Here is a 26,852-nt window from a genome sequence, read left to right on the forward strand (position 1 = left end):
TTTGTTCCATATGATTTTCTTTTGTTGTCCTTTTGATGTTCATCGTGTTTCACTGTTACAGTCATTATACTTGGGTTATCCTGCTGGCAGGCTACCTGCAGTTGGCCTGAATTCCAAAGTCTAGGTCCGGCGTCGGTTGCTGTTACCTTCTCCCTGACGTCAGTGCGCCAGGGATATAAAAGATGCAGCCGACGCCATTTTCTTCAGTCTTTCTTGCCGCGCGGTGCCCGAAGCAAAAGCAGTTCGCAAGTGCCGGTCGGCCGACTCCTGAGATTTTCAAATTCAAATTTCAGATCCGAAGTCTTCATTAAAGCTAAGTACCCCATTGGGGAAACTTTTTTCTTGCTCCAGACCGATGTCAGAAAAAGTTAATAATTGTATTTCTTGTGGGAAGCAAATACCTCATAAGGATTTTCATTCTTACTGTATTCCTTGCCTAGGCCCTGACCACGACGTTGCTAGTTGTCGGTTTTGTGCTAGATTTAACCAACGCACTATTAAGCGTCTGTTAGATTTTGCTTTCCATTACTTTGGCCGAAGGTTTAACTATATAATGCCGTCGGAGCAGCCGATGACTGGAGTTCATAAAAAGCGCAAGGAAAAAGAAAAGGACAGGCATCCGAGGTCCAAAACAGATGACGAAGCCTCTTCTAGGCCAGTCACCGGTTCTCAGTGAGGCACTTTCGCAGCCCCTGACACCCGCTACCTTAGAGCCACAGGCCACCTCCGACTCCCACGTGGAGACAACTAGGCCTCTGGAAACTCAAGGTATTGGGCCTACGGAAACTATTCCCTGAGATGGGTCCGGAGCCGCTGAGCAGGCATAGGCTTCTAAGGGTGTTTTCAGACCTACACAGCTTTCTATCAAGACCACTTCAGCAACCAAGTCAAAGTCTAAAACACCTTTAAAGACAAAGAAACAAGTACAGCATTCTCCTGGACAGTCATCCATGCCTATGAAACAGATGCTTAAAATGGCCGAGGACCTAATTACTTTGATCAGGAGTTCCCATCCCCCTCCTGATAAAAGGCCTAGGCAAGACTCTGACTATGATTCCTCTGACCAGGTTTCTATTTCATCTGATTCCTCTTCAGAACAGGGATATTCTCTTCCTCCCTATGAGGACTCTGATGCTGAAGAATCTATCCCTTCAGCCTCTCCTCCTGAGGACTATTCTTTTGGGGAAACCCTGCACACCACGAGGGAGCATTTCCACTGGGAGAGACGAGATTATTCAGAGTCCAAGAAAAGGCTCAGAGACTTTCTTTTATTGCCTCAACACAGACCTCTTGCTATTCCTCCTGTGCTAGACATTGTAGATGTATTTTCTGAATCCAGTCTCTCTCTCCTGATTCTTTACCCCCTGCACCAGTTAAGCCAGATTAGGTACTACAGGGTTCCAGATTCACATAAATTTCTTTATAAAAACCCTGCTGCTGACCCAGAAATTATATCTCAGGGTCCCAAAGGGGTCAAGGCCTCCACTGCAAAAAAAACCCTGTTCCCTCTGGTTGGGATTCTAGAGCACTGGACAGATGGGGGGAAAAAGTTTACACCTCTGCTACTTTAGCTGTAAGGGCTTTAAACTGCCAGTTTCACATGCTTAAATATCAGCAATACCTAATGTCTCTGCTAAAACAGAAAATGCTGACAAACTCTGAATGTCCTGAAAACAAGGAATTGCAGGATTTATTGCATGCAGCTAAACAAGTGGGAAAGCATACTTTGCAATGTGGTTTTGATTCACTAGAGGCTTCTTGCAGGGCCGCAGTTACAGGCTCTGTCATTCGAAGGCATGCTTGGTTAAAGGAACAGAGTCTGCCTGATCATGTTAAAGCAAAATTATTGGATGCTCCATTACAGCATGATACTTTGTTTGGTGTTAAGGCAGAAGAGGTGTTAAAGAAAATGGGGGATAGAGCGAAATCAATGCAGACAGTAAAGGATTTCTTACAGGTTCAGCCACCCAGATTTAGCAGGAACTGGCCTTCTAAGAATTGGTCCTTTCCAGTGTCAGACAGGCCACAAAGAGGCAGATACAGATGCCCTAGAGGCAGATCTCAGCCCCAAGGCTCATACAGGCCTAAACAATGGGGTGCTTCAGCCTCCAAAGGCGGAGAAGACAAATCACAACCATATAGGAAACAGTCCCAATGACTTCCCACTACCAATGCCAAGCACTTACCTTTTGGCAGCACCCTTAGGGGGAAAACTAGCATTTTTCTCACAAAATTGGCACATGATCACCCAGGACAAATGGGTGTTGAATATTGTTTCTCAGGGCTACAGGTTCCACTTTCACACCCTACCAAGGGCAAAAGGTATGCCAGACCTGCCACACAATCAATGGGCAGAGAGGCACAAAAGCAAATTTCATCTCTCATGGACATGAGGGCTATTCAAAGAGTACCACAGCAAGAGCAGGGGCAAGGATTTTACTCAAGACTTTTCTTGGTACCCAGAAAGGACAAAGCCTGGAGACCAATACTGGACCTCTCTACTCTAAATTCTTTTCTGGACGTTTCAAAATGTTGACACTGTAGCAACTTCTGCCCATGCTGGGCAAGAAGGCTTGGCTCGTAACATTGGACCTCAGAGGCATACCTGCATGTCCCAATCAGACAATCTCGCAGAAGATACCTCAGATTCATAGCTGGCTCAATGCGCTACCAATTCTCTGCACTGCCCTTTGGCGTATCTACTGCACGCAGGGTCTTCACAAAATACCTGGCACCAGTAATTGCATTTTGCAGACAGAGGAATTCAAATATATCCCTACTTGGACGACTGCCTTATTCAAGCAGAGAACAAGGACATTCTACTAAAGCATCTGGCATTTGTAAAAAGATTACTAATTTGTCTAGGATACACAGTAAACGAAAAGAAATCAAAACTAGTGCCCTCTCAAGAGATAATATTCCTGGGTGTAAGCTTAAATACAACTGCCCAGATGGCTTATCTCACGCCAGACAAACCAAGGCAACTGACTCATTACTTCCAAATGATGGCAACAAAAACCCAGTTACCTGCAAGAAAAATTCTGCAGGCTTTGGGCTTCATGGCATCCTGCATTCTGCTAATTACATATGCAAGACTGCATATGAGGAAGCTACAATGGTATCTAAAAAGTGTTTGGACTCAACATTGCCACAGTCTGGAAACAATAATTACTCTCATTCCCTGCCTGCAACAGGAGTTTCGATGGTGGGCACTGGCCTGTCACCACAACAAGGGGCATCCATTCACTTTACCCACAGCCAGGCAGACACTAACAGATGCATCGGATTATGCCTGGGGGGCACACATGGCGGGAAAATGTATTCAGGGAACATGGCCCGCAAGCCAAATGCATCTTCATATCAATTAAAAAGAGATGCTAGCTGTACAAAAAGAGATGCTAGCTGTACAGAATTCCCTGACAGCCTTCAAGGAACTACTCCATCCAGGACAACTATTGCTAAAGACTGACAATACTACAGTCATGTGGTACATAAACAAGAAAGGGGGCACACATTCCTACCCCCTCTGCAGGCAAGCCATGACTTTGTGGAACACAGCATTGACTATCAAGTGCATCTGCAAGCACAATTCCTGCCAGGAAAGACAAATACTCTGGCAGACGAACTAAGCAGAAATCTCATGGACCCTTACGAGTGGAAACTAGATCCAGAAGTCTTCGGCATGATAACAATGAAATGGGGATGCCCAGACATAGATTTATTTGCCTCCCCTCACAACTGCCATCTACAGAGATTCTGCACAAGGACTTATCACACACAAGCATGGAAGGTGGATACTCTATCATTCAGCTGGAAAACCCTGACAGTTTATGCCTTTCCTCTGCTGCCTCTCCTCCCCAAGGTGCTCCTAAAGGTCAGACAAGAGAAGCCAAAAATGATTCTGATTGCCCCAGACTGGCCACACCAGCACTGGTACCCAATCCTAAAGAGCTTGTCGCAAGGCCCAGCCTGGACTTCACCTCAAATTCCTCATCTTCTGACCTAACAAAACAATCAGATCCTGCACAGCCAACTCAGAACTTTAAATTTGGCTGCATGGCAAATAATATAACCACTCAGAACACACCTCTCTCTAAAGCAGTTATGGATGTCATTTTGGAAGCCAGGAGGCCCAGCACCAGAAAATCTTATGCAGAAAAATGGAAGAGATTCTGTGCTTGGAATCGGGCACAAGGAATTGAACTGCTTGTTCCAAATATTCCTCAGATTTTACAATACCTAACTGAGATGCTGGACAAAGGCCTATCCTTCTCATCAATTAAGATCCATGCCTCTGCCATTTCAGCTCATTACAATACGGAACCACCTATTTTTTCACATCCACTGCTAAGGCAGTACCTCAGAGAGGCCAAAAACATACAACCCCCAAGGCGAGCACCGATACCTACAATGAACCTCAATTTTGTCTTGGAAAAGCTCACACTGCCTCCTTTCGAGCCAGCCAATACAGCTGAGATAAAATTCTTATCATGGAAAACAGCTCTGCTCCTAGCAATAACTTCAGCAAGGAGAGTCTCAGAGTTACAGGCATTAGTGGCAGTGGAACCTTTTATCATTTTCCATCCGGACAGGGTTTCTCTAAGGACAAACCCAACATTTATGCCAAAGGTAGTATCCAGTGTGGCTTTTAACCAAACCATTCATTTGCCTACTTTTTATCCAAATCCCCAGAATAAAGGGGAAAGACTTCTGCATTCTTTGTACATACACAGGCAGCTACGCTTCTACTTGGACAAAACTAAAGCTTTCAGAAAGACTGAGCAACTTTTAGTGGCATATGCTGCAGGATCACAAGGAAAGGCTATCTCAAAGCAGACTATTTCAAAATGGCTGGGACACTGCATTCGTTTCTGCTATGCACAGCATGGCAAATCAGTGCCTAAGGGCATTAGGCCACATTCGACCAGGGCAGCAGCCACATCAGCAGCCTTTCTCAGAGGAGTACCAACCAAGGAAATTTTGGAGGCTGCTACTTGGAGTTCAGTGCACACTTTTACCAAACACTACCACTTGCCTCTTTACTCTAAATCCAGAGCAGGCTTTGCCACTGCAGTTTGCAGGGCCTCATAGCCACTCCTAATTCTATTTAGACCCAGCCGCCCAACCTCAGCTTTGGGATTCAACCCAAGTGTAATGACTGCAACAGTGAAACACAATGAACATAGTACAGTTGTGTACCTACCATAAATAGATGTTCAAGTATATTCACTGCTGCAGTCCAGATTACCCACCCACCATCCCCCTTTCTTTGCTGGGACTTATCTGTACTTCTCTATCCTATACAACCTATGTGGTGTATTTGCTTGTAGATGAAGGTATTGTTTATTTTAGTGCATGCTTTTTATAAGCAATGTTTTTAGCCTACCCTTTTGGGGGCACCTGACATCTGGGGCAAGAAAAACTGAAGAAAATGGTGCCGGCTGCATCTTATATACCCCTGGCGCACTGACGTCAGGGAAGAGGAGACAGCAACCGACGCTGGACCAGGACTTTGGAATTCAGGCCGACTGCGGGTAGCCTGCCAGCAGGATAACCCAAGTGTAATGACTGCAACAGTGAATACACTCGAACATCTACATTTATGGTAGGTACACAACTGTACTTTTATATGTCGTCGGAAGGTAAGTTATTAGTCTGTAATTTTTAGGGTAACTTTCAGGTTCACTTTTAAGTAGCAGCATTGTTTTTCTTGTTAGCTAGGTTGGTGTCTGTTTGGGGTGTTCATATAAATAGTTCTTACTCATGGCTAAATCTTGGTGCAAAGATGTTAATACTTTTAACCAGAAATTAGGTAATGTATGTAGGCCTGGGTTTTTCCAGTTAGAGGCTTTTCTTAACTTTGTTTCAATTTCTCTGGCTGTTCATCCCATTTCATATCTTGTACCTTTGAACTTCTTATTCATTATTTTACTTGTAACAATTTAACATCTTTATGTTCCACAGGATCTTCATAAATACTTGTGCAAATGTATCATTTTTTTGAGGTCTTTCAATTCCTTTTACCTTATTTCCCAATACTCTGTAAAACTTATTTAGGTCATCAATAAATTGCTTATTTTGATGATGTTCGTGTTTCACTGTTGCAGTCATTACATTTGGGTAATCTGCTGGCAGGTTGCCCTCAGTCGACCTGAATTCCAAAGTCTTGGGTCCTATGTCGGTTGCTGTCTCCTCTTCCATGACGTCAGGTCGTCAGGGGTATAAAACATGCAGCCGACACCATTTTCTTTTGTCTTTCTTGCTGCGCGGTGCCCGAAGCAGAAGCATTTCGCAAGTGCCAGTCGGCCGACTACTGAAATTTTTGAGTTTGAGTTTCAAAACCGAAGTCTTCACTAAAGCTAAGTACCCCGTTGGGGAAACTTTTTTTCTTGCTTTTTACCAATGTCAGAAAAAGTTAATAGTATTACTTGTGGAAAGCAAATACCTCATAAGGATTTCCATTTATACTGTATTCCTTGCCTAGGCCCTGATCACAATGTGCCTGGCTGTCGGTTTTGTGCTAGATTTAACCAACGCACTATTAAGCGTCTGTATATTTTTGCATCAGAGTATTTTGGAAACAGATTTAACTACCCAGAAATGTCGTCTGATAGTAATCCGACTACCGGAGTACATAAAAAACACAAAGAAAAGGACAGAGAAAGGCAGTTGAGATTCAAAACTGATGACGAAGCTTCTCCTAAGCCAATCGCCGGTTTGCCGGTACTCAGTGAGGCGCTTTTGCAGCCCCTGATACCAGCTACCTTCGAGTCGCAGGCCTCTACCGACACCCATGTGGAGTCCGGCATGCCGCAAGATACTCAAGGTATTGGACCGACGGATGTATCTCCCTCGGATGAGTCCGGAGCCGCTGAGCAGGCACCGGCTTCTGAGGGTGTATTCAGACCTCAACATGTATTGATGTATTGTTTTACAAATTTTACCTGGGTCTGGATGTTTTCCTTTGTAAGAAAAGACTTCTGTCTTGCAACCCAACCTCATAGTCCAGACATATAGAGAATACGGGAGATTGTTGTCCCATGTAGTACACAACCAGTACTTGCCAGAAATTCCTGCAGCTCCTTCAGTGTTGGTCTCTTGGCAGCCTCCCTGACCATTTTCATCTTGTCTTTTCATCAATTTTGGAGGGACGTTCAGTTCTTTGCAAAGTCACTGGCGTCCCATATTTTCTCCACTTTTTGATGACTGTTTTCACTGTGTTCCATGGTATATCCCATGCTGTGGAATTTTTTTATACCCTTCTCCTGACCTTTCAACAATGAGATCCCTTTGATGCTTTCTAAGCTGTCTGTGAACCGTGGCCTTTGCTGTGGCAGGCAACTGAGAAAATGTCAGGAAAATCCTACTAGAACAGCTGAACTTTATTTGGGGTTAATCCAAGTCTCTAATTGATGGCAGGTCTGCACCCAAGAAGACTGAATGCTGTAATTAAATCAAAAGGCGCTTCAACAAAGTATTAGTTTAAGGGTGTGCACACTTATGCAACCAGCGTCTTGTATGTTTTTTTATTTTTTATATTTTTCCCCTAACAGATTTTTTTGTTTTTCAATTGAATTATACAGGTTATAGGTCACATTAAAGGTGGGAAAAGTTTTGAAATGATTTACTATGGTCTCCTTTTTTATATCACAAAAACATGGCATTTTAACAGGTCTGTACACTTTTTATATCCACGGTCTTTTGTTGTATTTTGGCAGATTATGGTTAAGGCATTGCATTGCGTATCAAGACTTTTGTAGACAAATGTAACATTTTACTTAGTGAGTACTCTTTTTGTATTTGGACAGGTAATGTTGCAGTCTGTTGAATTGATCATAATTGTTGTTGAAGTATACTTTTCAAAATGCATGGCAGCTTAAGTTCCTTGGTATAGGTTTTTTCAGAGTACCCTCAGGGTTGTATAATTTTTTGTGGTGTTGGTTGACAGGTTTAGTGTTCACACTTTTTTTTTTCTTTGCTTTAGTGAAACCTCCCCCCACACTTTTCAGCTGGACCTGTTTTTCAACAATGTCAGCAAACCAACTGCTCCTGTCTTTGACAGATTAGGCAGGTAAGTACCTAGAACACTGCCGTATTTGTAATGTCAAATGCAGCTTTTCAGTTAATTTTGCTAGGTGTGCTATATAAGTAATGACATTTTTAGCCTTGCAGTACTTGGTAGACGTTTATAGAAAACATACTTTTGATAGTAATAAAAAAAATGTTACACAAGAATGTTTCTTTTTTTATCAGAACTGTATCAATCATATAATCTCATATTTTATTGCAGCACAGTCTAGGATTAGTTTAGAAGCAGTCTTGCACAGATTTATGTCCAGATGCAGGAAGAAGAAATGTTAAATGGACTTGCCATTTGCTAGTTGTGGTGGTAATGCAAGTTATTGTTTAAAATCCCAATATATGTTTTGAAGACTAGTGACATTTTTTAAGAAATTGTTTCTGGGTGAATTACAAACAATGCATGTAAACCAGAAACTAGAAGGAAAATTCTATATTATTGAAGTTTTACTTTTCTTAGGAAAACTAAATGCGCTGAAAAATGTGCAAACCTGTCAAATTATTATGTTTTGCACGCCTGTGCACACCTGTCAAATTATTATGTTTTGCACGCCTGTGCACACCTGTCAAATTATTATGTTTTGCATGCCTGTGCACACCTGTCAAATTATTATGTTTTGCATGCCCTTCTTTCCATAGCTGTCTCTGATTTATCCCTCTTAATTTGTTTGTTCATTGTTTTAACTGTACCTGCTGTAAGGTGTACATGGTGCAGGAAAGTTAGCATGGGTTTCAGTCAACACTGTGCATAAAGTATGGCAGCAGTCCTGGAATGGATGCCAGACCATCACTGCACATTCATACTGTGAATTCAGCTTGGTAGCTTACTTTACTGATAGGAGAGGAAACTGGAACTCCCAGTGAAACTCCCCACAGATGCAGCGAGGGTCATGCAAACTATACACAGCTGGTGCCACAGAGCCAGAGAACAGCAACTAAGTGTCACAGGGCAGCTGTGCTAACTTGTACCGCTGTATCACCACATCAACACTACCATTGCTGCAATCATCATTTCATGTTTCCTTTATTTCACCCTCTGATTTTGTGAGCCCAGTCAGACGTAGCAGTTATACCTCACTTTGGTAAATGAAAGCAGTAGTTTTAACATTGCCAGCTATTACTTTCCTCAGGCTTATAGGTTAATGCCGTAAATACATTCCATTAAATTAACTGATTCCAGTTTTCAGATACACATCTCTTTTAAGGGCACACTTAAAAAATGCATTCTTTAAATAAAACATATTTGTTTCCTTATTGTTTATATATTCTTCCATTGACATCCATTTAATAATTTGCTTTTGTGCACATTAAGTTTAGTTTGCATTACTGCCAAATATCTCAAAATTGTTTGTTTATATAATCCTGTTTCTTTCTCATACTTTTTCTACATCTTCTGAGTCATCAGTTTTCCTGTTAAATTTTTCTAAAATTTGCCTCCAAGCATGGGGGAACGAAGCCCTGACTGCAGCCTAGAAGACCTAGTACCAACTTGCTTGGGAGCGAAAGGAGATGATGAGGGAGGATGGGAATAATTAGCTGCCACTGGCTAGACCGCTCTTGGAAGGGAGGCAGCTAGGGCTGCTGCTATTCTGCTAACTAGTGGAGGCTGGGTGTACTGAAGGTAGACAGCAGTAATTGGCCTGGGACAGGGTTTTGCAAGCCAAACACTACATGCTGTAGCTGGAGTTTGGCCTCTGTTTTGTTTGGTGAGGTTGCGGCTTAGTTACATAACCTTGGGTATTATTTGGATAAGACAAAAACATTTCAGAATGTCAGAACAACTTTTTGTAGCCTTTGCACCAAATAAATTATGTAAACCAGTTATCAAACAGACTATCTTCAAGCATCTGACTGCAGCAGTTGTTACAAGCACCATGGTAAGAAGGTGCCAGACCAAATTAGAAGTCATAACACCAGAGCCCTGGCCACCATACCTGCCTTCATTAGAAGAGTGTCCACCAAAGAAAGTCTGGAGGCAGCCACCTGGTCCTCAGTCCACACCGTTACCAAGCACCACAACCTGCCACCTTCTAGAGTAAGGGCTGGGTTCACCTCTCTAGTTCTACAGGGTCCCTTATCCACCTAGCGTCATCTCCGTAATCCATAACCAACACTCCTTCAGCTTTGGGAATACTCCAAATGCGTTATTAGTGGACTATTGAAATACAAACGTAGTACGGTCTTGTACTTAGCGTAAGTGTTTGTTTGATTGTTTTCACTATTGCAGTAGACTTCCCAGCCCCCCCCCTTGTGTAAACTGTGGTTAAGATGGACTCCCTATCACCTTTCCTCCAAGTCCCCTCCCCATTTAGGTCTCCATTACCATAACCTGCTGGGGACATTGTGGGTGTTTTGTGCTACTGGTCAAGGCCCTGAGAGTAGGTAGTCAGTCCTGTCTGGAGATGGGGCGGTCAAGAAAGACCTGACAATATGGCACTGACAAGTGCCTGTTATACTGTGACACCCTGATGTCAGAGGGGAGTGCATCAGTTGGGCCTGGAGGAGGGGAAAAAGTCTCTGGGATTCGGACTGGCCAAGGACTTCCACAGCAAGAAATTCCAAGGAGTTATTACTGCAAGCGTTAAGACACTCCAACATCTACATTTGTGATAAGTAGACACAAATGTTCTTTTCCAGCTCCCCCTTTGTGCTGTCCCACGCCTTCAAAACTGCTTTGTTACGTACAGAAGCATTTTATTCAACTTTTCTCGGGGTGTAAAACTACTTGCGCAAGAATTTCCATACAAAATTTCACAACTTCCTAGATATAGTAGCCCCCTTGGGAGATTTGCAAATGTTCTATTGTTTCTCTGATATTGTCTTCACCACAAATTTCTGCCAACCCTTTAGAATTTCTAACTCCACATTTTTACTCTTCTCTAGAAAAGCTATATAAATATATATATAATCTGGTAATATGCTTTTTATTTGCTTCCATTCCTCTTGCTTATGTTAGTAAACCAAGCAATTAAGGGCAATGTAAGTTCTTTTCAGTTATTTCATTTTTCCTTATTTTAGGAGTAGTGTATATTGAAGTGTAGTGAAGAGCAGTTTGGGCTTTCATTAAATGTGTGCCCACCTTCTTTTCCCACGGTCAGTTCCCCCTTGTTGTTTTCCCTCGGTCAGTTCTCCCTTGATGTTTTCCCTCTGTCAGTTCCCCCTTGTTGTAGTTGTCCACAGTACACCAGTTTAGTTGTCTTGCACCAACTTGCTAGTACTTCATTGTATCATCATCTTTCCCTCGCATCAGTCCTATTGGCCAAAATTCAAATTTCCAGGCTGCTATAATTTTGTATGGGAGAGTCCCTTTATCATATCTAGACTCCTGATATGTGGTCTTAGTGCTAGTGACCACAAATTAATTTTTCTAGTAGCTTGATTTGCATTGCTCTGGGCAAGCGCCATTTGTTTCCATTTCGGGTTATAGTATTGGTCTACGAGCCACAGTTGTGCGGAGTTGTAGTGTCCTGCCAACTGGCTCACTGACAGAACCCACACTGTGAAAGTAGCAGACTCCAAATCCGACTTCAGACCAGTGACAAGTGGAGTACTACAGGGTTCAGTCCTGGGTCCTCTCCTGTTAGCCTGTACTTCAGAGAAGTAGATACCAAACATAGAATGTCTTTGGCTAATGAAGTTTGCAGATGACTGCAAACTAGGAGCCATAATCGAAACTCCTAACGATGTGGACATCCTACAAAAGGACTTCACGGAGACAGATGCCTGGTGTCAATGCCATGGCTTCAAGCTCAATGCCAAAAAGTGCACTGTCATCCCTTTTGGTAAAAACTCTGTACCCATGAACTACCACATAGGCGGTAGTCTACTTAACACCGAAAGTGTGATGAGACCTTGGGACACAGGTGTACAGTAGTCTCTCCTTTGATAATCACATTGCCACAGTAGTCAGGAAATCCTTCTACATAGCACACCTAATCATAAAAGGTTTCTCATCCAGAAAAAAAGAGGTCATTGTTCCCCTCTACTCATCACTTATTAGACCCATTATAGAGTACAATGCCCCTTTTGGTATGTACCTCACAAGACCTCTACAACAACTGGAAAGGCCGCAGAAATACCTTACAAAGAGGATTGCTGGCCTCAAACAGATGCATTACGCAGACCTTCTCAAAAAAACTCCAGCTTTACTCCGTCGCATATCGCCTACTCAGAGGTGATCTCTGCCTAACATACAAAGCTATGTCAAACCCTGAGCTGTTGGACATGCTCCACTTAAAGAAATCCCAATCCCTCTGAGCTACACACTCTAGGGACCTAAACCTTGTCACCACAATAAACAACTTGCTGGAGGGATAGATTCCTGTCCCAGAGACTTCCCATACTCTAGAACAAACTACCTATCTATGTCAAACAAAGCTCCTCATTAGCACTCTTCAAGAAAAATCTTGATGATTGGATGGGAAATAGGAAATTCACCCCAGGGATCACTTCTGTGGCTCTGTTCAACAGTGGCACAGGAAAATAATTTTCTTGGGTGGCAAAAGCCAGGGTACCTTTTTGGCTGGGCTTGTATAGGCCCTAGGGCCGGTAGCCTAGTACCTACCTATGAACCTATCCGGTTTGGGAAGAGTTAATTTGCCTTACTGGGTTGGTTCTGCCTGCAGTGTATCCTAAAAGTCTTTCCTCCACTCAAACATAAAGGCTTCACTCATATATAAGATCTGGGGTACTTTTAACACTTGTATGGCTTGTTTTGTGAAGTCTGACATAAGAGTTTATGTTCAATTTTTTATCATTTTTATTACCTTACCCTAATGTTGGAAAAAGTTTCTCTTGGGGCTTGACTTTCTTCAGATGTTATACATAACCTTACATATTTCATTTTATAATGCATAATCAACTGTTTTTGCTTTGGTCTTATCCTCATTAATGTTGTAGTCTGAGATTATTGTATATTCCCTCAAAAAACTAGAGTTTAAGTATGTCCCTACTTTTCAACTCTATTAGGTAAATTATTATGTCATCAGCAAACTGACGGTGCTTTCTTGTGTTCATTTCAGGTCATTCCCTTTGTTTCTGCTGGGCTTATTTTTTTTGAACCAGTAATTCTGGATACAGTGTAAATAACGGAAAGGAGTAGACACTCTTCCTGTGTACTACTTTGTATATAAAATTCTTGACACAGGTCTCTTCCCACTTCAACGGCTGCTCAAGAGCCTTTATAAGTTTCCTTTATGAGTGGTATACATTTGCATATTCTAAATATATCCATTAGCCTTTGTAGATAGATGGATTGTACTTTGCTGAATGCTTTTTCACCATCTACACTTGTAAGCAATAATTGTACTGTATGCATTCTTAGAATATTATTGAATGTTTGACTTCCCTGTATAAAACTGCATTCATGAGGATTTATAAGCAGTGACAGTATGTATGGTAATTTTTTAGGTAATATATCAGTAAAAATCTTATAGCCATGTTTAAGTGGAGTTAAGTGGGTTCTTTCTTGATGATGACATTTTCCAGTTTCCAGAGTCTGCCATGCCTTTGTAACCATTTCTTTCTGCAACTTATTTGGGTGAACATTTGATCCTGGAGATTTTTCTTTTACCTGGATCTCTAGTTGATGTTGTATTGCCTGTATTGTTATTGGTACTGTCATCTTTTTCATTTTTGATGTGTTTATCTGCCACAAGATTATCTCATCCCTCAAATCTTCTCTTGTTCTGTTTTGAAGCATAAAGAAATGTCCCTTAGTGTGTCTAGTACTTTACCTGGTCTTAGGTTGGTACTAGGCTATCAGCCCTAGGGTCTATACAAGCATAGCCATAACAATTCCCTGGAATAACAATTCCCTGGATATTTCTTCCCACAATATTTACTTCCCTGGACCCCTGTCTAGCAGGGCGACTGACATGATCCCCGGCATGAATTTCCTATCTCCCATCCAATCGTCAGGGTTCCTTTTGAAGAGGGACAAGGAGGCGCTCTGCTTGACATGTATGGGCAGTCTATTCCAGAGTATGGGGAGTCTCTGGGTCAGCAACCTATCCCTCCAGCATGTTTTGTTCAGTATGATGACAAGGTTTAGATCCCTGGAGCGTGTGGCTCTGAGGGATTGGGATTTCTTTAAGTGGAGCATGTCATTTGTGATTTTCCCCATTTTTCTATCCCTGATTCTTACAGTATCTCTGTCCACTTTACCTTAGCTTTTGTACCAATAACTTTTGCATTTTAGGTTTGTTTTCTAAGTATATAACTTTCAAGTGTGCTATTCTGTGTTCATTTATACTGTCAAGCACTCCACTACAACTCCCCTCTTAATTTTGCTTCACTTCTCTTTCCTCTTAGCTCAAATTTCCACCCTTTTATAATTTTTTAGGGATGTGCGCTTATCTCCATAGCAGATAGTAGCCTCCCTGCATTGCCTTTTTTCATCTACATGTTGTTATTTTTTCTATTTCTTTAATTCCTCCCATATTTTAACCGGACAACCTGCTGTACCCTGGATGTCTTTTAAAACCATCTTAACCGTTTCTAGGACCATATGCAATGCAGGACCACTTCCTTGCACTTGTCACTTTTTAACCAATAAGTGGGGAAATGGCAGTGCCTTTTTCTGTTCTGTGTCCCTTAACCACCCGGTACCACATAAACTGGGGAGTAGTTTGATAGTATCCTTGGGTGGGTTTTTACATTTCTTGATTGATGTACATACTTATGGAATGAAGGTGTATACTCTGTCCAGCCCTGACCAGTTTCTGTATTTCTGTGGATAAAGTGTGACCCCCTGCCCTTTGTCACACTGGCTAAGCACAACATTTAGCAAACCAAAGACATTCATGTAGTGACCCAGGACTGTACTCTGCCAAAATAGTTTAACCATTCGAGAACTACTTCTAACATCCCGTCTGAGGGTCGTATGTTCCAGTCCTCCGCTACTAACAGTCCATGATGGGAACGTATTCCTGTACTTAAAACTCCCCTTATTCTCATTATCGTTGTCTTTGGGGGGTATAAATACTGGCTGCAATAACCCCCTTTAACCATCCAATTACCGCTGACTAGCATGCATCTTTCATAGGTTCATAGCCTAGTATGAACCTATCTGCCCTAGGGCATTTATAAGCCTAGCCAGAGTGTGTTTGGTTTTCGCCACCCATTTTAAATTTATTTTGCTATGCCCTTTTTCGAGGTTAGTATACTGTGCCTCTGTCTAACAGTGACACAGAAGTGATACCCGGGGTAAACCTACGATCTCCCATCCACTCATCAAGATTCCTCTTGAAGAGAGTCAATGAGGGACTCTGCCTAACTGGGATTTTATTCCAGAGTGAAGGGAGCCTCTGGGTTATGAATCTGTCCCTCCAGCATGTCCTATTTATTTCAGTGCTGAGGTTCAAGTCTCTCGAGTGTGTAGCTCGATGGGATTTGGATTTTCTGAGGTGCAGCATGTCCATTAATTCCGGGTTGGACATGGCTTTATACGTCAGGCACAGATCGCCTCTGAGCAGGAGGTATGCCACTGAGTAGAGCTGGAGTTTCTTTAACCGGGCAGCATACAGCATCTGTTTGAGCCCCTTGATCCTCTTGGTAAGGTACTTTTGGGGTCTTTCCAGTTGCTGCAGGTGTCTGGTAAGGTACATCCCAAAAGGGGCATTGTACTCAATTATGGGCCTGATGAGGGATGAGTAAAGAGGCACGATGACCTCCCTGATCTAGATGTGAATCCCTTCATGATTAGGTGGGCTATATAAAATGTTTTTCTAACCACTTTGGCCACGTGGTTGTCAAATGAGAGATTGCTATCAACTTGGGTCCCCAGGTCCCTAATTACTTCTTCTGTACTTAATGGATTACCACCTATGTGGTAATTTGTGGGCACTTTGTTTTGCCAAAGGGATGACTATACACTTTTTGGCGTTTAGCTTGAGGCCATGGCTCTGGCACCAGTTGTCTGTTTCTATGAGGCCCTTTTGGAGGATGCTTGTGTCGGCTGGAGAGTCGATTATGGCGCCCAGTTTGCAGTCATCTGCGAACTTGGTCAGCCACAGTCCTTCCATGTTGGCCTGTACCTCCAAGAAATATATACCGAACAAGAGAGGTCCCAAGGCTGAGCCTTGTGGGACGCCAATTGTAACTGGTTTGGAGTCTGACATGGCTCCAGCTATTCTAACCATGTGGGTTCTGTCCTTGAGCCAGTTTGCAACCCATCTAGTGACATAGGGGGTTTATATTTAAGCTGGTGAGCTTATCTATAATGCCCGAGTGGGGTATTGTATCGAAGGCTTTTCCGAGGTCCAGGTAGGCTGTGTGGACCACCTTCCCCTCGTCAATGGCCTTGGTGACTGTTTCAAAGAAATCGACCAGGTTTAAGAGGCAGGATCTGCCCTAACAAAGCCAAACTGGGTAGGATCCAGTGTCTGTAGGTCCGCAATATCTTTATTTATGAGGTCCATAATGATCCTTTCCATAGCTTTGCAGACCAAGCTAGTCAGGCTTATGGGGCGATAGTTTCCAGGATCCGTTGAGGCACCACCTTTGTGGAGAGGGACCACTGTTGCTGTACGCCACTCTTGGGGTACATATCCTGTAGTAAGGCTGAGATTGAACAGTAGTTTTAGGTTTGGGTTTAGCTCTTCTTGGAGTTCATGTAGGACGCAGCCCGGGACACCGTCTGGTCCCATTGATGCTGTGTTTCTTGCTTTGGAGAGGCAGCTCTTACCTGAGCATCTGAGATGTCAGGGGGGTAGCACTCTGCTGGGATAGATATTAGACCTTTTGGTGGGGAGGGGGGGGGGAGTTTGTGCTGAACCTGTCAGCTAGGATGTTGGCAATGGCTGTGGGTTCGGTGTATTTTTTGTCATTTTGGACTAATTCTGAGCATATCTGGGAATTCCCACCCAGGTTCCTAACATAACTAAAGAAAGCCTTGTGATTATCCTTAGTGTCCTGTGCAATTTTTCTCTCGAAGCTGGCCTTAGACGATTTTATGAGTGCCCGTAGTTTTTTGCTAATACTGATCAGAGATGCCTTCCCTTTTTGAGATTTTGCTCTGACATGTAGTAGCTTCCTCCTTCTATTGTATAGTTTGTTTATGGCTGGGGTCCACCAGACAGGACGTCTGCCTTTGGAGGATTGGGTCTTGGTTTTATTTGGGATTGCATGATCCATGCATTCCTGAAGGTGTTCATAGAATGCGTTTATAAAGGATTTTGTGGTCTGGGCAGATATCCACAGGCCCGGGGGCTTTGAAGGATTCCACCTCGGTTTTGAGGAGTGTGAAATTTGCTTTAGAGAAGTTTTTCACTGTGGTTTTCTGGGCATGGGGTGGGGTCGGGATGTGAATATCCAGTGAGATTAGTTTATGGTCTGATCTTACCAGTGAGGGATACACTTCTGGTCTGGAGCATAGAGTCCCCATGTTGGTGATGATCAGGTCCAGTATGTTTTCCCCTCTTGTGGGAGTGGTAACAAGTTGTTCCATAGCATTTGAGTTTATAAATTCTAGGAACCTTTGGGCTAGGTGTTGGAGCTAGAGTAATGCTCCCAGTCTATGGTTGGGTAGTTGAAGTCACCCAATATAATGGTGTTTGGAGAGACCTTCATATTTTCCAGTGTTCTCAGGAAGGCTGAGTGGGGCTCCTGGGTTTGGGAGGGTGGTCTGTAGCAGGCTATAAACTGGAAGGCAGTTTTACCCACTGTTAGTTGCACATGGATAGTCTCTGATGCTTTGTGCTGTGCCACCAACCTGGAGGTGTGGGTATCTTTGACGAATATTGATACTCCCCCTCCTTTTGTGGTTCGGTCCAAGTTTTGGGGCCGAAAAGCATGGTATGAGGTATAAACCTGGTAGTGCTGGGGTGCTCTCGAGAGCCTTGAACCAGGTTTCTGTTACTGCACAGATATCTATGTTCTCCATGCTAAGAAGAGTTTCGATTGAGTGCATCTTGAGGTTTAGACTTCTGGCGTTGAGTAGCATTTCCTGTGAGTCTTTGATGTTTTCCAGTATTGTCAGGGAGACCCCTCGCTATTAACATCAGTACTTTCCTGTTTCAACCACCTGTCCATTCTACAGAGTATCCCTCTTTAAAACCACTTCTTATAACTTTTTCAAGCTCATCCAAAGTTAACAGTGCGTCTTGTATTAGATGAGGCGCTGGTGCTTTTATGTAAGTTAACAGTGTGTCTTGTATTAGTATTAGATGAGGCGCTGGTGCTTTTATGTAAGTTAACAGTGTGTCTTGTATTACTTTATTAGATGAGGCGCTGGTGCTTTTATGTAAGTTAACAGTGTGTCTTGTATTAGTATTAGATAAGGCGCTGGTGCTTTTATGTAAGTTAACAGTGTGTCTTGTAGTATTATTAGTTGAGGCTTTTCTGATTTTATGCAAGTTAACACTGTTTATTTTGATTTGTGACACCACTTAAAATTTATTGATGTTTGCTTAAACATTTACAATATAATCTACATCTAAGCACACACTGAAGTTTTTCAGCCCTTTGTGTATTGTTGGATGCCTTCAGTGTCCCTCACCTCATAAAGTAATAGCCATAACCATGCACATAGTCTTAATGTCATCAGCAGCTTTAAACATAATTGTAAAACTGTAATAAGTTCATAGGTAGGTACTAGGCTATTGGCCCTACGGTCTATATAGGCCTAGCCAAAAAGGTACCTTGGCTTTCGCCACCCAAGAAAATTATTTTCCTTTGCCCCTGTCGAGCAGAGCCACAGAAGTGATCCCCGGGGTGAATTTCCTATTTCCCATCCAGTCATCAAGATTTTTCTTGAAGAGTGCCAATGAGGAGCTTTGTTTGATATAGCTAGGTAGTTTGCTCCAGTGTATGGAAAGTCTCTGGGACAGGAATCTATCCTTCCAGCATGTTCTGCTTATTGTGGTGACAAGGTTTAGGTCCCTAGAATGTGTAGCTCGGAGGGATTGGGATTTCTTTAAGTGGAACATGTCCAACAGCTCTGGGTTTGACATAGCTTTGTATGTTAGGCAAAGATTGCTTCTGAGTAGGCGATATGCGATGGAGTAAAGCTGGAGTTTTTTTAAACAGTCTGCGCAGGGCATCTGTTTGAGGCCGGTAATCTTCTTTGTGAGTTATTTCTGTGGCCTTTCCAGTTGTAGATGTCTTGTGTGGTACATACCAAAAGGGGCATCTTACTCTATAATGGGTCTAATGAGTGACTAGTAGAGGGGAACAATGACCTCTCTTTTTTCCTGGATGAGAAACCTTTTGTGATGAGGTGGGCCACGTTGAAGGATTTTCTTAGTACTGTGGTAGTGTGATTATCAAAGGAGAGACTACTGTCCACCTGTGTCCCAAGGTCTCTTATCACACCTTCGGTGTTAAGTAGACTACCGCCTATGTAGTAGTTCATGGGTGCAGAGTTTTTACCAAAAGGGATGACAATGCTCTTTTTGGCATTGAGCGCTAGGCTATGGCTTTTGACACCAGGTATCTGTCTCAGTGGGGCCCTTTTGTAGGATGTCCAGATAGTTGGGAGTTTCGATTATGGCTCCTAGTTTGCAGTCATCTGCGAACTTTGTTATCCAAAGACCTTATGTGTTAGCCTGTACTTCAAAGAAGTAGATAACAGAAGAGGACCCAGGACTGAACCCTGTGGTACTCCACTTGTCACTGGTCTGAAGTTGGATTTTGAGTCTGCTACTTTCACAGTGTGGGTTCTGTCAGTCAGCCAGTTGGCAACCCATCTTGAGACATAGGGATTTATACCTAGTTTATTTATTTATTTGCAGTTGGTTTACCAGGATAGTCCATTGGGCCAATATGAACCCGTTTTCAATGGAGTCCTGGGGAGAAAAGCTCCAATTACAAAAAAATTACAGCAGTTTACAATTTCTATCATCTGTAGGTTAAAGACAAAGCTTAAAAAAACAGTGGTAACAAAAAAATTACAGCAGTTTACAACATCATTCATTTGTGGGTTCAAGACAAACAAACATTAAGCAAAAAAAAAAAAGCATTGCTGTAGTAGATGTATAGTTTCTAGAGTGGAGTAGTAGGATTAGAGAAGAATAACATGTCATTGCAGTTGGCTTAGTATTTGGAGTCTGGTAATATATGATATAGTTGCCTGAAGGGAGTGGAGGATGTCCTTCAAGGATGCATCTGCAGTCCTTACAAATGGGTTGTCCTGTCGTCAGGCAGCCCTTCAGTCGGCCGGATTCCAAAGTCTGGGTCTGGCCTCGGCTGGTGTCGCACTTCACCCGACGTCATAGCTGCAGTTATTCGGGTATAAAGGCATCAGCCGACGCCATTTTCCCCAGTCTTTCTTGCCGCGTGGCGCCCGAAGCAGAAGCTGTTCGCAAGTGCCGGTCGGTCAGATCCAGAGATTACTACTACCGAATACTACTTCGAAGACTTCTAAAAAGCTAAGTACCCCGTTGGGGAATCTTTCTTGCCTCAGCCGATGTCAGAGAAAGTGAATAACTGCTTATCTTGTGGGAAACAAATACCTCATAAAGATTTCCACTCCTACTGTATACATTGCTTAGGCCCAGACCACGACGTAGCAGCTTGTCTAGCCTGCGCTTCTTTTAACCGACGAACGCTTAGACGTCGGTCGGAGTTTGCTGAACAAATTTTCGGCTCTGATTTTGCATACATTATGCCGTCGGATCCTCCGACTACGCAAATTTCCAAAAAACGAAAAGAAAAGGACCGACACTCGCGGTCCGCGGTCTCAGCCGAAACCGTGATTAAGCAAACCGCGAGTGTCTCGGTTTCGGCCGAAACCGAGCAAGCGTTTTTTTCTCCAGCCGAAACCATGCCTTCTACCGAGGCCTCCTCTAACCTGGCAGAATCTGCTTCTGAAATCCAGCCTTCTGTTGCGGTTTCTCAGGAATTATCAGACACAATTCCCCTGGATGTTTCAACCCCTGCACGTGGAGCTACTAGGCTTCCTGCAGCCATGTCTATTAAGGCCTTTGCCAGGGCTAAAGCAGCCAAAGCTTCAAAATCTGTGCCTGCCAAACCCCCCTCACACAGGCCCAGCACTAGCTCTCATATGCTATCTTTGGCTGAGGATTTAATTTCCTTAATTCGTGGATCCCAGCCTCATCCAGACAGGTCCTCTCTCCCTCCTCCAGAAAAGCGGCCTAGAGCAGAGTCCCCTGAACCAGTATCCACTGATGGTTCCTCTGATGAATCAGAACATACAGACCTTCCTGAGGCTTCTTATTCTCCTTACGAAGACTCTGATGCTGAAGAGTCCATTCCTTCAGCCTCTCCACCTGAGGAATTTTCCTTTGGGGAAACCTTGCATGCTATGAGGGAACAATTTCAGTGGCAGGGCCAAGATTTCTCAGACTCCAGAAAAAGGCTTAGAACCTTTCTACATTTGCCACAACATAGGCCTTTAGCTATACCTCCAGTTCTTTCTGTTGTAGATGATGCATTTAATGATGCTTGCACTGCTCCTGATTCATTACCTCCGGCTCCTGCTAAGCCCGATAGGTTCTACAGGGTCCCGGACACACATCACCATTTATACAAGGCTCCTTTTGCAGATCCAGAGACCATCGCCCAGGGCCCTAAAGCCGTAGCTGCTACTTCTACTAAAAACCCTCTCCCCTCTGAAAGGGAATCCAGGTCCTTAGAGAGATGGGGTAAAAAAGTTTACACTTCTGCTACCTTGTCAGCTAGGGCTTTGAACTGCCAATTGCATATGATTCAATATCAAGAGTTTATGCTTGACCAGTTAACTAAAAAGCTTTCCTCTGAAGAATCTGTAGGTAAAAAATATGTTCAGGAAATGGTACATAACATATACAGCAGGTTAGTAACCATTCTTTAAAATGTGGCTATGATGCACTGGAGGCTTCCTTTAGATCAGCCATGACTGGCACAGTTATCAGGAGACATGCATGGTTGAAAGAACAGGCATTACCAGACCATGTCAAATCGAAGCTTTTGGATGCACCCATGGACAAGGTCAATTTATTTGGTTCCCCTGCTCAGCAGGTGCTAAAAAAGATGGAAGAGAAGGCGAAATCTGTACAAACGGTGAAAGATTTCTTACAGGTTCAACCTCCAAGGTTTAGCAGGAACTGGCCATCCAAGAATTGGTCCTTTCCGGACTCCTCTAAGGCTCAGAGAGGCAGGAATAGGCGTTCAAGAGGCAGAAACCAATCCAGGGGTGCCTACAGGGGACGCCAATGGCAAGGTAACAACCAGCGAGGCACAGACGCAGCCACCACCACTACAACAACTCAATCACAGTGACTTGACAGTGGCACCGCCTACCAGGGAACAACTAGAAGCACCCTTAGGCGGAAAACTAACCTTATTCTCAAAAAACTGGCATTGCATCACAAGGGAAAAATGGATTTTGCAAACTATAGACCAAGGTTACAGGTTCCATTTCCATACTCTACCAGGGAAGAGAGGAATGCCAACCCTACCTCCTACTCAAAGGGCAGAAGCTCTAAAGCAAATATCTCAGCTATTAAGAATGAGAGCTGTGGAAAGGGTACCATCTATGGAGCAAGGAAAGGGATTTTACTCCAGACTCTTCCTGGTACCAAGAAAAGAAAACAAATGGAGACCCATTCTAGACCTGTCCGCTTTAAACACATTCCTTATTGTTCCAAAATTCAAAATGCTGACCCTACAGCAGCTTCTTCCCATGCTGGGCAAGGAGTCTTGGCTGGTAACTCTAGATCTCAAGGAGGCATACCTGCACGTCCCCATAAGACCAATTTGCAGAAGATACCTCAGATTTCTTGCAGGATCAGAGCATTATCAATTTTCAGCATTGCCCTTTGGCTTATCTACTGCGCCCAGAGTGTTCACGAAATGCCTGGCATCAGTACTTGCTCATTGCAGACTTCAGGGAATCCAAATTTATCCCTACCTGGACGACTGCCTGATACAAGCGGACAACAAAAGCAAGCTAGCAGAAGACTTACAAAGAGTCATTTACCTGCTGCAAGCCTTGGGATATACAGTCAATATAAAAAAGTCAAGGCTGATTCCATCCCAAAGAATAACCTTTCTGGGTGCAGAGCTGGACACATCAAAACAAATGGCATTCCTGACTGCAGAAAAGAAAGAGCAACTACCTCTCTACTTCTTGGCATTAACAAAGCAGAACCACCTAACTGCAAGAAAAGTACTGCAAGCTCTAGGCTTCATGGCATCCTGCATAATTCTGGTCCCTCATGCCAGACTGCATATGAGAAAGCTACAGTGGTACCTAAGGAATTTGTGGTCCCAACACAAGCACAGCCTAGAAACCAAAATCCCAATAATTCCATGCCTGAAACCAGAGTTCCTATGGTGGGCTCAGGCCTGTCAATCAAACACAGGATTGCCCTTCTGCAACAGCCAACCAAGCCAAACCATCACGACAGATGCCTCAGACCTCGGTTGGGGAGCACACATGCAGGGCAAGTGCATACAAGGCTTATGGACTCAAGACCAGCTGCGCCAACACATAAATCTAAAGGAAATGCTGGCAGTAAAATTGGCAATCCAGTCATTCAGACCATTTCTCCAAGAAGGTCAGTTGATGATAAGGACAGACAACACCACAGTTATGTGGTACACCAGCAAACAGGGGGCCACCCATTCATATCCTCTATGCCGGCTGGCACTGGACCTATGGGATGTGGCCCTGAGCTACAACATTCAGTTACAAGCAATTTTTGTACCGGGAAAAGAAAACATTCTAGCAGAAATATTAAGCAGAACAACCACAGATGCCCACGAATGGATGCTTCACCCGGACATCTTCAAAACCATCACAAGGGAATGGGGATTACAACAAATAGACTTGTTTGCATCCCCATTCAATCACCAGCTAAAGAAATTCTGCACAAGGACGTACCACCCACTTGCTTGGAAGGTGGACTCCCTATCTTTCAGTTGGAAAAACCTGACAGCATACGCATTTCCACCACTTCCTTTGATGCACAAGGTGCTTCTGAAGATCAAAGAGGACCGTCCAAGGATCATTCTGATAGCTCCAGACTGGCCAAGACAACATTGGTACCCATTGCTGAGGAGCATGTCTCGGGAACAAATATGGACACTACCCCTGATCCCATTACTGTTAACACAGAACAACTACAACATCCTGCATACAAACCTGAAAACTCTGCAGCTAACTGCCTGGAACATTACATAACAGCAATTAACCCAAACTTATCCCAAAGGGTTAAAGACATAATCCTGGAGGCGCGCAGACCTTCAACAAGAAAGAATTATGCAGCAAAATGGAAAAGATATCTCATTTGGAGTACTGCAAAGGGAGAAGATGTGACTCTGGTAAACATGGCCAACATCCTGGAGTACTTGGCAGAGCTCTTCCACACAGGCCTGCCCTATTCTTCCATCAAGATACATGCATCAGCTATTTCAGCACAATATAGCTTGGATCCTCCTGTCTTCTCTCATCCCCTGTTCAGACAGTTTCTGAGAGGAATTAAAAATGTAAAACCTCCCAGGAAACCACCATTGCCAGCATGGGACTTGAACTTTGTGCTAGAAAAATTGACACTTCCTCCTTTCGAACCAGCAGCAACAGCAGAATTACAATACTTATCCTGGAAGACTGCCTTCCTGCTGGCAATAACCTCAGCAAGAAGGGTCTCTGAACTACAGGCATTAATGGCAGTACAACCCTTCCTGATCTTCCATCAAGATAGTGTCCATGAGAACAAATCCTACATTTATGCCTAAGGTGGTATCCAGAGTGTCATTAAATCAGGCTATCCACCTACCTACATTCTTCCCAAACCCACAGAACAGGGGAGAAAGACTTTTGCATACCTTGGATGTACACAGGCAGTTACGCTACTACCTGGACAGGACTAAGTCCAATAGAAAAACTGACCAGCTTCTGGTAGCATATGCCACAGGAAAGGAAGGAAAACCAATTTCAAAACGGACAATCTCCAAATGGATAGGAAATTGCATTAGATTTTGTTACTCCTACCATGGAAAGAAAACTCCAGAGAACATCAGGCCTCACTCCACAAGGGCTACAGCCACTACCACAGCTTTCTTACGAGGAGTGGCTACCAAGGACATTATAGAGGCTGCTACTTGGACCTCCGTGCATACATTTGCCAAGCATTACAATTTACCTTTATACTCTAGATCCCGAGCAGGTTTTGCCACTGCTGTTTTGCAAGGGATCCTAGCTACACCATAATCACTACTCTTTCCTCTTCCCCTTGTTTAGCTATGGTATTCTACCCATTTGTAAGGACTGCAGATGCATCCTTGAAGGACATAGTACAGTTTTGTACCTACCATAAATGTAGATGTCCGATAGGAATGCATCTGCAGTCAGGATTACCCACCCACCTTCCCCTCTGAAGTACTCCTAGGGTATTTGCCAGCCTTCAGCTAGCTTGGGGGGGATCTATTATGGTGTATTTGTTTGTATATATGTACATACATGCTTATTTTTTGTGTTTGCTCTCTACTATTTGGAATCATTGGCATTTATCCAAATTTAGCCTTCCAAGAGGGCACCTGGCATCTGGGGCAAGAAACACTGAGGAAAATGGCGTCGGCTGATGCCTTTATACCCGAATAACTGCAGCTATGACGTCGGGTGAAGTGCGACACCAGCCGAGCCCAGACTTTGGAATCCGGCCGACCGAAGGGCTGCCTGACGACAGGACAACCCATTTGTAAGGACTGCAGATGCATTCCTATCGGACATCTACATTTATGGTAGGTACAAAACTGTACTTTATGAGGGGTGGGAGCAGGAGAATTCCCATGAGGATGTTAGATGTGAGTGCAATGATTTTTTAAAAGCAGGGAGGTTGGTGGTGATATGGATGAAGGGAGGAAGGGAGTTCCATGGGTGTGCCAGGGCAAAGGACAGGAGGTTTTGTCCTGGAGAGCGAAGGGGTTTGTACAGCTCTATTAGGTTTTGGTTATTAGATCTTAGAAGTCTTTGTGGCAGATGCATTTTAAAGGTAGAGCTGAGGGAGGGACAGATGGAGGGATGAAAAATGAATTTGTGAGCAAAAGTGAGCTGTGTATAGGAGAGATAGTTGGGAAGTTCTAGCCAGTTAAGTTTGTGGAGAGATGCACAGTGATGGGTAGATGATTTGTGGCTAGTGGCAAATTTGGCAATTTTATTATAACAAGAGGACAGTTTTGTTTTGAGAGATGATTGTAGGTTTGTTAGAAGAGGGGCACCATAAAAGAGGGAAGCGATGAGGAATGTAGTAGCGAGAGTGAGCTTAGTAGATGTAGTGAGGAATCGATTGTGTCAGTAGAGCATGCCAAGTTTTTTGTGTTTTTTTTTTTTTATGTTTAGGTGACTATTGAATTTAAGTTGGTCATCAATCTGGACTCCTAGTAGTTTGGTTTCAGATACCAGTTCAAGAGGTGTGTTATTCTGGCTAGTGGTGAAGAATAGTTTTCTATCAATGGTGTTGGTTTTTGAGGGGGTAAATACCATAAGTTTGGTTTTTGATGCATTGAGTGCTGGATGATTGTCCTTCATCCACTGTTCTGTGGTAGAGAAGGCGTCTTGAGTCAGTTTTAAGAGAGTGGGGATGGATGAGGCTGCACAGATAATTGTAGAATCATCTGCATATTGAATAAGTTTAGCATGAGGAATTGAGTGGAAGAAATCATTTATGAATATATTGAAAAGGAGAGGACCCAAAATGGAACCTTGGGGGACACCAGTGGGTGTGTTAAGGAAAGAGGAGATGGCTTTTTTCTACTTGACAGCTTGTTGCCTGTTGGAGAGATAGCTGGTGAGCCAATTGAGAGAGGAAGGGGATAGGTTTAGGTTAGAC

The 26,852-nt window shown here is 43.4% G+C and overlaps 1 protein-coding gene across 4 annotated transcripts in view; it reads left to right on the forward strand.

Annotated features, from left to right (window-relative positions):
• VIRMA (vir like m6A methyltransferase associated) overlaps positions 1–26,852 on the forward strand; it is a 1,734,630-nt gene that overhangs the window by 254,675 nt on the left and 1,453,103 nt on the right. For all 4 annotated transcript variants that reach the window (XM_044066546.1, XM_044066545.1, XM_044066547.1 and 1 more), the window contains exon 3: positions 7,985–8,071. In XM_044066546.1, the coding sequence (XP_043922481.1) occupies positions 7,985–8,071 (87 nt within the window). The remainder of the gene's footprint in view (positions 1–7,984; positions 8,072–26,852) is intronic.

The sequence above is a fragment of the Protopterus annectens genome, chromosome 3.part1, assembly GCF_019279795.1.
Source record: "Protopterus annectens isolate FY-2018-M chromosome 3.part1, PAN1.0, whole genome shotgun sequence".
NCBI classification, from domain to species: Eukaryota; Metazoa; Chordata; order Ceratodontiformes; family Protopteridae; genus Protopterus; species Protopterus annectens.